This window comes from Fusarium oxysporum, genomic scaffold (genome assembly GCF_000149955.1).
Source record: "Fusarium oxysporum f. sp. lycopersici 4287 supercont2.30 genomic scaffold, whole genome shotgun sequence".
Taxonomy (NCBI): Eukaryota; Fungi; Ascomycota; class Sordariomycetes; order Hypocreales; family Nectriaceae; genus Fusarium; species Fusarium oxysporum.
Window position 1 is genome coordinate 1 of NW_017264845.1, and position 13599 is coordinate 13599.

The 13599-nt window shown below is 48.8% G+C and overlaps 4 protein-coding genes across 4 annotated transcripts; 2 read left to right on the top strand and 2 right to left on the bottom strand.

Annotated features, from left to right (window-relative positions):
- Positions 1-723: 723 nt before the first annotated feature.
- On the bottom strand, positions 724-1410 carry FOXG_15956 (uncharacterized protein; the record flags this gene model as incomplete). Its single annotated transcript, XM_018396052.1, has 1 exon — positions 724-1410. One exon carries the CDS (start codon positions 1408-1410, stop codon positions 724-726), a length of 687 nt encoding a protein of 228 aa, XP_018256286.1.
- Positions 1411-4664: 3254 nt separating this feature from the next.
- FOXG_15957 (uncharacterized protein) lies at positions 4665-6500 on the top strand (the record flags this gene model as incomplete). Its single annotated transcript, XM_018396053.1, has 4 exons — positions 4665-5303; positions 5354-5873; positions 5923-6237; positions 6285-6500. The coding sequence occupies 4 exons, from the start codon at positions 4665-4667 to the stop codon at positions 6377-6379; spliced, it is 1569 nt and encodes a 522-aa protein (XP_018256287.1). The 3' UTR covers positions 6380-6500.
- A 200-nt stretch (positions 6501-6700) lies between these two features.
- FOXG_22152 (uncharacterized protein) lies at positions 6701-7972 on the bottom strand (the record flags this gene model as incomplete). The annotated part of the gene is made up of 4 exons (XM_018402550.1): positions 6701-6730; positions 6813-7072; positions 7130-7229; positions 7283-7972. 4 exons carry the CDS (start codon positions 7970-7972, stop codon positions 6701-6703), a joined length of 1080 nt encoding a protein of 359 aa, XP_018256288.1.
- A 274-nt stretch (positions 7973-8246) lies between these two features.
- FOXG_15958 (uncharacterized protein) lies at positions 8247-10358 on the top strand (the record flags this gene model as incomplete). The annotated part of the gene is made up of 4 exons (XM_018396054.1): positions 8247-8676; positions 8732-9051; positions 9108-9338; positions 9429-10358. 4 exons carry the CDS (start codon positions 8247-8249, stop codon positions 10356-10358), a joined length of 1911 nt encoding a protein of 636 aa, XP_018256289.1.
- Positions 10359-13599: the final 3241 nt, after the last annotated feature.

Genomic DNA, 13599 nt, shown 5'->3' on the forward strand with positions numbered 1-13599 from the left:
GGTAGGAAGGATTGTCAATGCGAGCCTCCAGGGTTGTATTCAGCAGGGCCTGGTTATCGGGCGGTGAACTGGGGTCCAAAATGATTGAGGAAAGGCGACAAGGCGAGACAAAGTGTATTCATGGGCAGGATCCCGATACTTAGCATCATCAGAAATGAAGAGGGGTAATCCAAGCGTGTCGGCCTTGTGTGTGGTCATCTGAGACGTGCATGTCGTTGGCCAACCAAACACCTCCACGAATGGTCGTTAGATGCATGGACGTCGAAAGTACTTCAGCTGTTTGGTGTGCCATTGGGTGGTTGTGAGGAGGACCAACAACAATTGCCAGTTGTGCTGGGAAATGAAGTCTGTTGCCGGCTGGTGAGTCCAAGTGTTGACGTTAGTTGCCACTCCTTCTCGCTCTTGCTGGCCGTCTCATGCGTCACGTGTCACAGGAAACACGACACGCCATACGCGATACGCGATACGCGTGCGCCATAGCTGATAGGCAGCTCCAGCGCGATGCATCTCACTAACAGGACATCCCACATTTCATGTACATATTCGCTTGCACTTATTCGCTTGCACTTATTCACTTGCACTTATTCACTTGCACTTATTCACTTGCACTTATTCACTTGCACTTATTCATTTGGTACGCATTGACACATGCACCATGTATCTCGCATCGTGCGCCCGCCTTTTCTGCAGGCCCAAACACGCGCAACTCCGACCACGCGATAGTTAGGCCTCGACGCTCTTGCCCATGCTCTCCCCGTCACTTTTTTCGGCCACCATACCAGCCCGCATCTTGGTAGAACACAGCAACTGCGCAGCATCATCCAGCATCTGCTGAATGACCAAAGGCGTGCCGAATCTTGTCGTATGGAATGAGTAGATGACGACCGAGGCGCAACCCAAGCAGAGCAGGACACCCAATGTGAAGGAGATGAACTTGCATCGTCCTGCAAGCCTCGCATCACCAGTCGCCAGCTCAAAAAGCAGTGACCAGGTCCAGGTCAAGTACATTGTACGAATCGAGACGCAGACAAACACCATCGCTATCCCGCCAAACGCCGCATACGTGAGCATCCTTCCTCGACTTCCATTCATTCTGGTCACCGCAAAGACCGGCACAGCACCCCAGATCATGAAAACAAGGAGTATCGTATCAAGGATAAGGTATCCCAAGACCTCCCTTGCTTCCTTCTCCAGTCCCGACTCAATCAGGGCCGGCCAAAGCTGGTTTTGAGTAGACCATGCCAGAAGGCTTGGTGTCGCTGGCACACCAACCAAGAAGGTCAACTGGATGACGAAGAGCACGGATGCAAGCAAGTATCGCCCAAACCGCGACAGAGGAGTAGTGGCCTCCGGGAACGGGTCCCCGTGGACGGACCAAAAGACAAACAGTCGGTCCCGTTGGCGAGCCATGTCAACGGCCTTGTTTATTTTTTTTTTCTTTCTTTTTTTTAGTAATAGATGGCTAGGTTGATATACCTCTTGTCTAGATATGAGAAGTTGTCAAAGTAGGCAATGGCTGTGGCTGAATGAGGATTTGAAGCCAGTTACGTGTCTGCTGTCTTGATACTCACCTCGACCGATTGTTACACCGATATTTATGCCCAAAGGCCTTGTTGCTCGACTGTGTCGGGGTCGAACCACGCAGTTGCGTAACATACCCTCATACAGCTCAAAAGTGACGCTTCATTCCATGCCAATATGGAGCAGAAGGCGCAGCGGCTACGGAACTCCCGGGACCGTTCTTGTTTTGTGAGTGGATCTCACATTGCTTCTCGCTATGAGAGGCGACTACCTTGATGCATCAGAGTACTGTCACAATTCTGGACGGTATAGCCCTGGCCCAGATCGGGAGGTGCTTCCCTTTAAACAAAAAATCCGTGAGCATAAGCCTGGATATGGTAAAGCTCGTGTAGCTGGTCGTTATGCATGTGGACCTCAGCGGTTGTTCTCCTGGTATGTTGATCCAATAATTAGCAAGAGAAGCTCAGGATTGTTCGTCAGCCTAATTTGAACATCATAAAGAATAAATAGCCAATGGGCCAAGTGTGGACAGTTAGGGGTTTTAAAAACGCAACAGTCCTAAAATTGCGCATGGTTTAGAATACCCTATATGAATGACATGAACCAGCTATTGGAGAACAATGACGACGCTGTCATATCATTCGAAGACCTTGCACGTGATTATGAAAGCGTAGAGGTAGTAGATATTTTAAATGGAAAGGCGCAGTCATCATTGCTGATCCTCGCGTTGGCGGGACTTCTATGGTGGATTTGCATGGTGAGCTGGAAACTGCAGTGCAAACCACGGAAATAAAAGCGGAATACGATGATTAGATTAAAGGCCGATAAGCATGGCGCTACCCACAATCTCCAGTCGCGCATCACATCCAACCACGGCGAATGGAACCAGAACCAGACAAACGAATTAAAAACTGGCTAGTAAGCTGCGACCACTCGGACAACGAACGACAACAACCTGGCAAGAAACGAAAGCTACGTGATCAAAACGACCATCTCCGTTCACCGGAAAAGTCGACAAGCGAGCCAGGTTCATGCAACTGATTCATGTCGATCATCAGGCTATCTACTGTCAATGACATTGCTACCACTGCGCATCCTCTTCGGACTTTGTCGCAACTTCTTGCTGCCTGTTTGACCGTGTTTTGATAGAGCGGTTTGGAGGCAGGCTGCAATTGACATGCGGGTTAGGTCTTTACAGGCGTGTAAAGCGACGTACTGGCCAGCAATACAGGCTTCGATAATTTCACAATCCATGCAGAACATATCTCTGTCATAAATTTGTTTCTGGGTTGTTTTATGCTTGGGATTAAGGATTGTGGTGATAATATAAATGTGTTATTTATTGGTTACCCTTGCTTTGCTGCGCCATGAACACGCCGATTAGATAAGGGAAGAGTTTATTCAGCGAATCGCTTAAGGCTACCCTATATCTAGCAATTTTTACTCTTGCACTAGGCCAAAAGCTACTCTAAGAAAACATCATTGGCAGAGTTAATCGTCTGGAATACGTCAGAAGCTACGGATAATGTCGTTACATAAATAGTCGCCGATCGGTTCGTATTGTAAGTGTCTGCGATACCTGTTTTTTCTTTCTTTCTTTTCTTTATTTTATGAAGTATCGTGTAATTTCACAACACTAGCCCGAATGGTACTACGTTCTGAAGTCGCATACGTCATTCCGCTAGTCACGTGGCTTACCATTCCATCACCCATCAACACTTTCCTACCCCACTATTTACGCTAGCGTCATCCCCATGTTTTCAACATTGTCGACACGAACGGCATCACCATTTCGGCATCGCATCAAGATATGGGCACCTTAATCAGAGAAAGTCAGGTCAACAAGTCAAAGTTAATATCTGACTGGTTACTAAAGATTGAAAAGCCATCCGACGACTCAATACATAAGAAAAAGCGCCACAAAGCAAGCTGCAAGGAACGATATTTCAACACCGAATATCCTTGCCAACGGATTCCTACAACGTCAAATTCATCTCATGATAATCAACTTGTGGCAAATCCAACCCCCCAAAATCTCCAGGACGCTTCAAAACCTATGCCACGGAAACACGCCCGATCGATCACTGAGATGGTCGGTTCCGACGAAGAAGGAGACGCCATAGACGATACGCCCAAGGCGTCATCGAGAGGCTGGAGAAAGAAAGCACTGGATTTGTCCCGGGCTCAACGCCATCTCATGCCTCTTCTTCCGCAGCCTCGGGTGCTTCATCACCCATGAAACAGCCTCGATACGCAGCGACACAGGACGCTAGTTTTACAACCGTTCCATTTGTAGACAATGTTCAACGATTACAGAGGCCAACGTGACACGGCCAGGTATCTCCATCAGCCATACAGAATGGGGGAACTTCTGCAGACATCCAATCGCCCTCTCGATCGAGACTACGCGTCAGGCCGAGTGGGAGAAGGCATTGCTCCAGATTGCAACCTGGCACTCGGCTCAGTGGCGAGCGCTCCAGTTTAGTACAAAGGTTGAGTCTATGAGTTCCTTGCTAGGGTTATTGTGCAAGGTCACTCTTGTTACTTTGTAGCGTCAACACTCGAAGACGGAGTATCGACGCTCTACCATCGGATCTCTCTAGGTAGTACTGAGAGTCACTTCGATTTGTTCAAGCTCCTGAGAGCGCTACAATGCTTGGCATCGTGGATCAAGGATTCATACTGGCCTGCTTTTCGAGCGGATATCCTGAAGCTACCAGCCACTGAACAAAAAGGACAATGACACCGCCATGGTGTCTTGCTTCTCCAGCCCTTGAACAAGAGGAATTTGACAGCTACAAACACTCTCACCATATGGATCTCTCGTCTGTTTAATCTGCGTATAACCTGCTAGACCACGTGTGCCTTCCTACTCAAGAAGATCGATGTGCTTGGTAGATCCAAATTCTTGTACGTGCTCGTGAGCTTACCCTGTTGCTAGGGGGTTCATGAAGGCTCAAAGCAACATTCTGTGACGTCGAGTGGGCATAAGCTCTGAAGAAAAGACTGAACATGGTTAAGGGTTTCAGCTAGTTTTGGCCCTTGCTGGACGTTAGCGACCTTGAAAAAGACCGATTCGGATCCTTGTTCTCGCACTCTCATACAAGCTAAAGTGAACTGTGGCAATTGGTTATCACTGGATCATGAAGCGGCTGGAACAAGCCGTCCATGCACTTATATGCATCTGTATGGCAACCGACGTCCTGGCTGTCCCCCTTCCCGTGTGGATCAAAAGAATCACCGCATCAATGGAGCTTGATGTCAGTATCCTAACCATAACGGACTGGTACGCAATAGGGTTGACGGGCTTTCTCGTATTGCTAGCCCTGCGGCGTGCCATACGAATCATCCTCCGTTGCATATGTCCACCGGTCCTCCGCCGCCTGGGAAGAAGAATCTCCCAATGGGCGGTGAGGTGTCTGGCGTATAGAGGCCCATTCCGTCGCGGAAGTAGCGTGGACATCATCACCTGGGCTCATATTCTCATATTTCTCTCTTATCTTACATCCAACCTGAGCTGCATCATCATCGGTGCTGGGGACGTGGTAGAAGCCTGCTCCAGAGCGGGCAAGCTTGCATTCATTAACCTCATAATCTTGTATATTGGTCCCTGCCTTGACTTCATCGCTTCCGTCCTGCGATTTCGGCTTCGTGTTCAGAGGCGAATACACGCCGGTGCAGGGTACGTAGTTGCCATTCTGTCCACTATCCACGCCGTAGGAGCGTTCTCCAGACACGGATTGTCTGCCATAGATCAGGGGCACAGTCTTTATGCTACTTTAGTAACGAGCTCGCTATCCGTGATAAGTTGTTTAGAGCTGACATCAAACAGGTTGCCGGTATCTTCCTAGGCTCTCTGACCTGGCAGGTCGGGGAGACTGTGTATATGAATGGTTGGTGGTTCCAGTCCGTGTCCCTCAGTCAAAATGGTAGCTACGATTACATCCAGGTCAGAATGACGCTGAGAAAGCCAGTCAAGGTCGAGCCTGGGCAATATATTAACTTATGGATCCCGTTGGGCCCGCTATCAGGGCTACAGAGTCACACGTTCACGGTTGCCAACTGGTCGATCCGTGCCCAAACAGAACTGAAGGTATTTGTCGGGGTCAACCGCGGCCTCACCAGCAAGTTACGGGATGCAGTGAAGCGCGGCCTCAAGTCTAATATCGGTCTTTATATGGGCCCCTACGGAGCTACAATCGCTATGAAAGGATATGAAACGATCCTGTTAGTTGCCACTGGCCTAGGTGTGGTGGCTGTTGCGCCGTATCTACAGGGGCTAGTCCATGCGACTCGTGCGCATGAAATCCGTAGCGCGCCCGTACATCTGATCTGGCATATCCCATCCTGGAGTAGGTCTCTCCTTCCTTCATTCTTTTCCTCGATTGACAGGAGTTGCAGAGCAAGCACATGCGGTTTTTGACATTATCGACTTTGCCCTCGCCCTTGACGAAGGCGATGACACGGAGGAGGGAGGCGGAAAACCGCCGCAAATATCGGGTATAAAGATTTCCATGTGCTACGAGGAGGAAAAATCCTCATTGCCCCCTAAAGTCCAGCTGTTCATCCGGGAAATGGAAAAGAAGGAGAGTGAGAAGCCAGGTAGAACCAGGATCAAAGTCTACAACCGTGACTTGCCTCTCGAGACATTGTTGATCAACGATGCAGTGATAAGCCCTGCTCAAGGCGACTCCGAGAAGCCTACCATGATCGCAGGTCAGTCTTTCATTCTAATTTGCGAGCAAGACTGAGAGTACGTACAGCCTCAGTTTCCAAAGATATGAGGAATAAGCTCGTCAAATTTGCAGGAGAGCATTCAAGCGCGGTCGACCTCGTGTTTACAGATTATCAACCTTGATATAGTGGTCGTTATCACCCATGGGGGTTCAGACAACGATGTCAGAGACAGCCACTTTGGGACGAGGGTCGCGCCTTCCTACATATTGCCGCATTGGGACATATCGTAGGTGTTGTAAAACTAGCTTTGTATTTTCTATGGATCTTATTATAGTACTGTAGCAAAGAGAAGTATCCAACCAAACTCTATCAATCTACTATGCTGCTTGGTATCAGATATGCCCTGGTATTTACTATATCTTGTAGCCTATTTACCAGCCTTTCCATCAAAATCCCTCTATGTAACTCACTATCCATCTGTTTGTGAACAGGACAAGTTGTGTTAGTGCTCCAACCTCGTGCGGTCTGCAGGCTGTAGCCCAAAATGGATGCTTCATTCGAAATTAGCTCACTCCCGGCCACGTGTACATCTTGTGGAATGATCATTTACTTACCTCTTTGACGGTTTCAAATCTGCTATGAAGTGTCCTAGTCTTAGCGGGTAGCAGACGTTCTTCATTACGTTGAGCGTGGTTCAGAGTCTCCAAACATTTGTAAAAGTCGACAGCTGCTGGATATGCCGTCCACTTTGCGTAGTCAACATGATCTCCTCGCATGTCTTTCTTCAGATAGCCATTCATGAGTTCTACCGTTATTCGCCAAAATCCGGCGAGCAAGTTATCGGTCGTCCCATAGGAACAGAAATGCTGGCCCCCTTTTGTAAAAAGGTCAGCTAGGATGCAAGACTGGTATGTAAAGGAGGTGACTGTACAAATCTTGACCTGGCCAGATGTATCCAGTAGCACGTTGGAGCAACTCAACTCTGGGTGACCTATATCGTGTTCCTCAAGGTACAAAAGACCATCCAAAATCTTCCATGTAAGCAAGAATGTGTATGAATTGGGGGCGTCATTGAGGCACGAACCTGCTTCAGAATATAGGCCAATTCTGGACCACGGACTTTACGAGACGCTGCGATCTCTGCAAGAGATACTGGCATGAATTCATACACTACGGTGAACTCACCTGGCGTAGGCATCGTATAGACCCCGATTCCTTTGACGAACCTCCTGTTCTCAATCTTACGGACTACAGATACCTGTTCTTCACTTTCGGATCCAGACAGGGTCCAAAACAAGACACTGCTTTGTTTCTCGTCAAGTAATAGCGGTTTCTCCTCAAAAGCCGCTGGTTTTGTCCTCGCCAACTGTACGTCCATATTTCGACCTAGTGTGATCTTGTAGCATCGCTCAAAGTGCCGCTCTAGACGGTTGGTTTTGGCTTGGTCATGCTCCAATGATGCGGTTATTCTGTTATCTTCTACATGCTTTTTAGGGTTCAGGATAGCAGTGGGATTCTCAACTATCACTGGGAGACCGGCAAAAGCAACTCTCTTGGGAGGCTTCGAGACTTGCTGAGCCTTGGGCGGAATGTCAGGGATGCTCTTGAGAAGGGTTTTGGCTTTTTTGTCGGAGGTGCGTTCATCACCCGAGGTATCTATTTGTGGAGGAATCACTTTCGGTGATTGACTCTCAAAGTCTGCAATAACATCGCTGCCGGCAAAGAAATTTCCAAGTCGAGTGGCCCTCTTATCCGGTTGCTTCTCATTGTCCATAGCGCTTACAGCCACGCCATACTTCAGTGGACTGAACACTGCGACAGCAGCGTATGATATATATGGACGAGTCGATAATGTCTACCGGCTAGACGTGTAATCCAAAAAGAGTCTGTCCAGGGCTCTTGGAACCACTAGAGAGCCGATTGCAACCGGATCTCTCATCTTTTGTTCCTTGCAACACTGGTGGTGACCATTTTGGCCCTTGTGCCTCGCCTTATTTGTATGTTTCCATCACCTTTTGTTACTCGCACCATGATATTTTCCATCAGCAATGGATTCCCGTACCCGCAGAGACAGGCTGAGCAAAGAGAAGCAGCAGTATTTCTTAGGCATAGCAAGCATCCGGTTTGGAGCCCTAGATTTTGACTGGTGCCGGCAACGGAATCCGCTCAGTGGGAGCCCAGATCAGAAGAATGTGGCTAGTTTGGAGACCATGTTTAGGCGTGGATGTGACTGGTCCCCGGAGCAGGTCAGCCATCAGATCCCGGCCTTGATCGATCCGGCACTGCTCGAAGACAGTCTACAGAGAGCCGAGAAAAGCCTCTCCCTCGAGGACCTCAAGAAAGAAGACGGGGTATTTGCGGAACTTGATCTTGCAGATGGCAAAGTCATTTGTCTCAAAGGTGAACACCGAGTTCTGGCCTCTGACGCCACAGTCGTAAACCGGAAAAAGCGTTGGATTGTTCGTTTGTACTCCACAGGTATACAAGGCTTCCCCCAAGGATAGATCGAGAAGACTAGAGTGTTAAACTGAAGAAACAGACCTAAGCGAAGATGCAAGAAACGACCTAGCAGATGAAAGGGCGAGCGAGAGGCAAATGACAGATGCCGAATACTTCTACAATATCACTTTGTTCTGGTTGAAGAACGGCGATCCTGATCAAGGACCCCGGCCCAACCCATGGTACGCTCAGCTTATGCGTCATTCCGAGGGCAAAGCGAAAGACTTGAAGCGGCTATGGTCGGGTCCGTCTTCTCAAGGAGACTTATTGAGGCGATTCCATGAGATCCCTGCCCTCTTCTGGGGAATCAGTCTCGGCAACGTAGGAAAGACAATAGCCATGCCGAGACAACAGGTAGGCGCTTCGATGATGAGGATGATGCATGCTTTTCTAAACATTGACGTATTCAGACCCGAAATCAGATTAAACGTGTGTTTGACTTCTGGGACTACATCTGCTGTCATGATGTGAGTATGAAACTGAGATTAGATATGAACACTGTCAAGGTGGTCAGTGGCAGAGCCTCAGGTGCATACGCCGGCCTCAACCTCGCCAACAGTGGCGAGATCTTGCGTAACTTCGACACCACAGAACGAGCCGCCATCTTGTCTCGGCTCGAATTAGCCACGACGGATCGAGTTGTTCCAACGTTAGGGATTTTCTTTAGGAATACCCTATATCTACAGAGCGTTATTGATTGCCTGAGACACCTGGTTCTACGTTACCGTTAGGCGCGGGACCTATGGGACGATTTGAACAACGGATTTGAAGAGAGAGGCGATGGTCGTTGCTTGTTACAGGTATCTGACACACGTTTCAAACTGGTCCACGTCAGTGAGATTGACCAATTCGAGATCGCACGCAGACAGCTGTGGCTTTTTGATTTACGAGAATTTCCATCCTTACCTCGTGATGTGACGTCAAAACGAGCTGAGCCCAAGAGCTGCGTGGACGAGGCCAAGCTCTTTGAGCTCGCGGTGCTTGCTCATAGGCTCGGATGCCGATCGGACCAGATAGATCATATACGGGCCAATGCGTGCTGGAGACAATCTCCTATACAGTCCGTCTACAAACAGGATTCGAATATTGATTCAAAGCCTTACAAGCACGGCAAACCTCATCCCGAGGACTTGAAGAGGTACAAAAGTTCGCTCTTTCTTTCGAATCTCCACAAGCCGTTCGACCCGGAAAGTCTTGAATCATCTTTCTTCTTCATCCAGCGATCGCTCTACTTTGACATCTATCCAGATAAACCGCAAGGTATCGACGAGTTGCTGCATAGGGCGGCCGAGGTGGGCGAGTGCGAACTGATTGACGACGAATACCGGCCTAGGATACAGGGGGCCAGTGAACAATTAATACGCCAAGAGGATCAGCTATGCGCATCCATTTCCGAACTGCAGGAGAGGTATGACCAGTTACTCTCGCAGGAATCGCAGTGTCAGAGAAGAATTGACAACAAAAAACAAGAAGAGAATAAGCTCGACGAAAGCATCAGAGCCATGAAAGCGCAGGAACAGAATCTGGAAAATCAGAAAACGCAACTCCAGACTGAACTAAATCAGGGAGAAGGGGTCAAGAAAGATTTGGGCACGGAGTACCAGGCCCTCTGTCAGAAAGTTGCAGACGAGCAACAGAAGCTCTCTGACATCAACTCCTAGAAAGAGACGGCCAATGACGATTTAAAACGCCTTGAACACCAAAAGAATAATGTTGAGCAGGTTATTAACACCTTGGAATCTCGCAGGAAGGAACTCGAATCAGAGGCCCAGGAGATGAGAAGTACAGAGGTTAGAAATGTAGTCTCCATTGCAAGAAAAGAAAAAGAAGGAACACTAATCAACCCTATTAGGAGGAGGCGGCCCTTTTTCCGATCGAAGAGGACACCCCACCGCCCACGTCCGAAACCTCAGACTTGCAAAGGATGGCATTCCCGGTGGAAATGAGGAGAAAAACAAGGGTCGTAAAGACGGAGATAGAGTTGACGGCATGGTTAGAGGTACTTGAGCAACGAGGCTACAGTATGGTTGACCAGCATATGAAGACATTGGTGCCTCACTCATGCTTCAAAGCTTTGAAGGACGAGGAACAGGAAAAGGACAGGCTCATAATTCTCCTCAAAGAATTTCATAGCGAGTATGATTTCCTGGAGGAGGGTTGTCTCCAGTGGGCAAAGAAAAGGGCAAGAGTAGAGTATATTTTCCGGGATGCCGATGAGATAAGGGAAAAGAAGAGGACAAGGGTAAATCAAACTGATGATGTTGATGATATTCTTTAATCGTATGCAATATCTCTGACGAGATAGATCAAGGTTACGCAATCAAACTGTTTAAGCGGGGTAGACCTGGAATATATGTGCTTGAACATTCAGTGCGATAGTCAGCGTGCATTGGCACGTTAGGTTAACTGGACCTCGTCAACTAGTACAAAAGATGCGCCTGCACACATGACCCGGCATATTTGTTGAGCTGGTCTGGATGCGCTAGCACAGGTGTTGCACGGGCACACCTGTGCCGGCACGTAGTGTGTGCTGGCGCGTAGTGTGTGCTGGCGCGTATACGGTGGTTCAATTGCGGTAGCACGCACCTGCTGGCCCATCCCTTGTACTGGCGTACCTGGAACGGCACACATGAGCTAGGCTGCATCCACTAGTAGCCCTGCTCTGGCCAGCATGTGCCACTGCAAATGCACTGGCACATGTATACCAGCGTATGTGTACCAGCACACGCTGCGTGCCGGCACAGATGGGCCAGAGTAGCCTGTGTGCTAGCGCTCCTATACCAGGACTTTACTTGACCTGGCACATCTCTGCTGGCCCGCAGTCTGCGCCGGTATACGTGCGATAGCTTACTTTGTACTCTAGCCCCTGCAAACCGTCATGTTCCTTGCGCTGGGCTGTGCGTACTGGTATGGTTTCTGAGAGTGACACCGAGTTTAACTTTTTCATGGCGATCACATCTTGCAACTCTCAAGTAGGTGGGGTCATGCGGATAAAGCTGGGCATGACGTTATCACCAAGCACTCCCACCCACCCTTTTCGTAAGGCTGGTCGGCATTCAATGGGAGTAGTCTACCAGTTAACCCCATTTCAATTTTCTTAGACCACCTACGCTATCATCCATCCGAAAATGTGCAAGAAAATTGTTGCTATTTCATTCTTGATACAGTAGAATCGAAAACTTGCAACTTCTTTCACAAAACACCTAAAATCAGAAAGATACTTCTACTAAGCCTTTTTGACGGGCAAAGCTGGGTGCCAGCTGTCTACGCTTAATGGCGTGTGCTCACAGGAAGTGGCTATCAGAGCTCACGCGCCCTGCCAAGGGAAAGCCATTCTGGGATTAGTATTCTGATGACGGTACTTTTGAGGTATGCTTACCCTGCGGTCAACACATTACTATGGCCAAGAACCAGACGGCGTATCTGAAGCAACGAGTCACCCTCATGCCGCGATGACAGGAGGAGCAGGAAGTGGTTTATAGGCAGAATATGATAACGGATCGGATGATTATTCACTTCTATCTACAACATCCTAAGGCGTGAGCATTCGTATCGGAGGACGTCTTCCATGCTGTCTCGTAGCTACCAACACAAAAAGCGGTTCAACTTGTTCGCAGGGCCGGTTTTGTCAGGTAAGAATGTCTATCAATGACCCAGGCCGCTAACTGGTCCTAGCTTGGGCTTTTTGACTCTGTTGCGCCAAAATCTTGGCCGTGCACAATGACCTCAGAGACGATAGTTGCCGGGCAAAGCTGGGCATAGCAGATGCACTAAACGCCTGAACAACGCCTTCGGACAAGCGGACTGCCTAATGCTCACTCAGGGCTGTGGAGCTTATACAGCGTAGTCGACCGGTCAAAAGGGACGGGATTTTCTGCCTCTGATCGTTCTTATGTAGTGTTCGACCTACTGGATGGTAACTAGACTCGGGAGTTGACATGAATGTGGAATGTCGATATTTCATGCTTGGCTCCGTGGGAATGTCCATTGCCTGAAGTTCCTGTTTCGGTCAACCAAGCCTGAAAGAGTCCGTTTCTGGATCTTGGAGCTCACGTTGAGGCGCGCTAGATTGGACATAAAGATGAATGAGGCTTGCGGGCGAAGACTCTGAGGGAAATATCTCATTCTGGCCTTCCAGAGAGTCCGTTATCAACCACTATTGCTCAACCGAGTTGTTAGAATTGGTTTATAACCCCCCAACTTGTCATCCCTTGCTTCTCCTCCGTGTCATCCACGATACATGGCACATTCTACCTCATCTGACTCAGAAAGCTCTTCGCGAAGCGGTTTGGCCGATTTGAAAATAAGAAAGAAAAAAAGCAAGAAACCGCTGTTGTCGCCACAGACATCGATCAACAATATTTGGAGATGCTTCTCGAGCCCTCGCCCTCAACACGCCCTGGCAATCCTGCCACTGGATCGGTCAGAAAAAGATTCTTCAAACGATAATCATGGTAACGAGTTGCTTACTGAAGGGCGCCTCCGAGCGGTGACAGAGTGCCAGCGAAAAGTGAACGAGATCATCAAAGAGTGTAGGCGGGTGAATATGAGATACAGAGACCGTGACTGGGATCTTGTGAGTACTCATAGTGACCTACAGACACCGGGTTGGTTCCTGGTAGTTAATTGTATAGCTCAGGTATTTGATTTTGCGGATCAAGGTCACTGTCTGAATGGGCTTCGGCAGACAATGTTTGATCTCGGTGGGATATCTGGCCCCGACACAGAGCCAAATGCGCCTGGCGCCGTCAAAAGAGTACATGAAATCTTTTCGCTGCCTACGTTCATGAAGAATGTAGATGGTGGAGATGTGAAGCAGGGAAAGCTCAGCAACTGCTGGTTTGTCGCAGGCTTGACCGCTCTTGCGAACCTCGAATATGGGCTCACTCAGGCCTGTGCGGC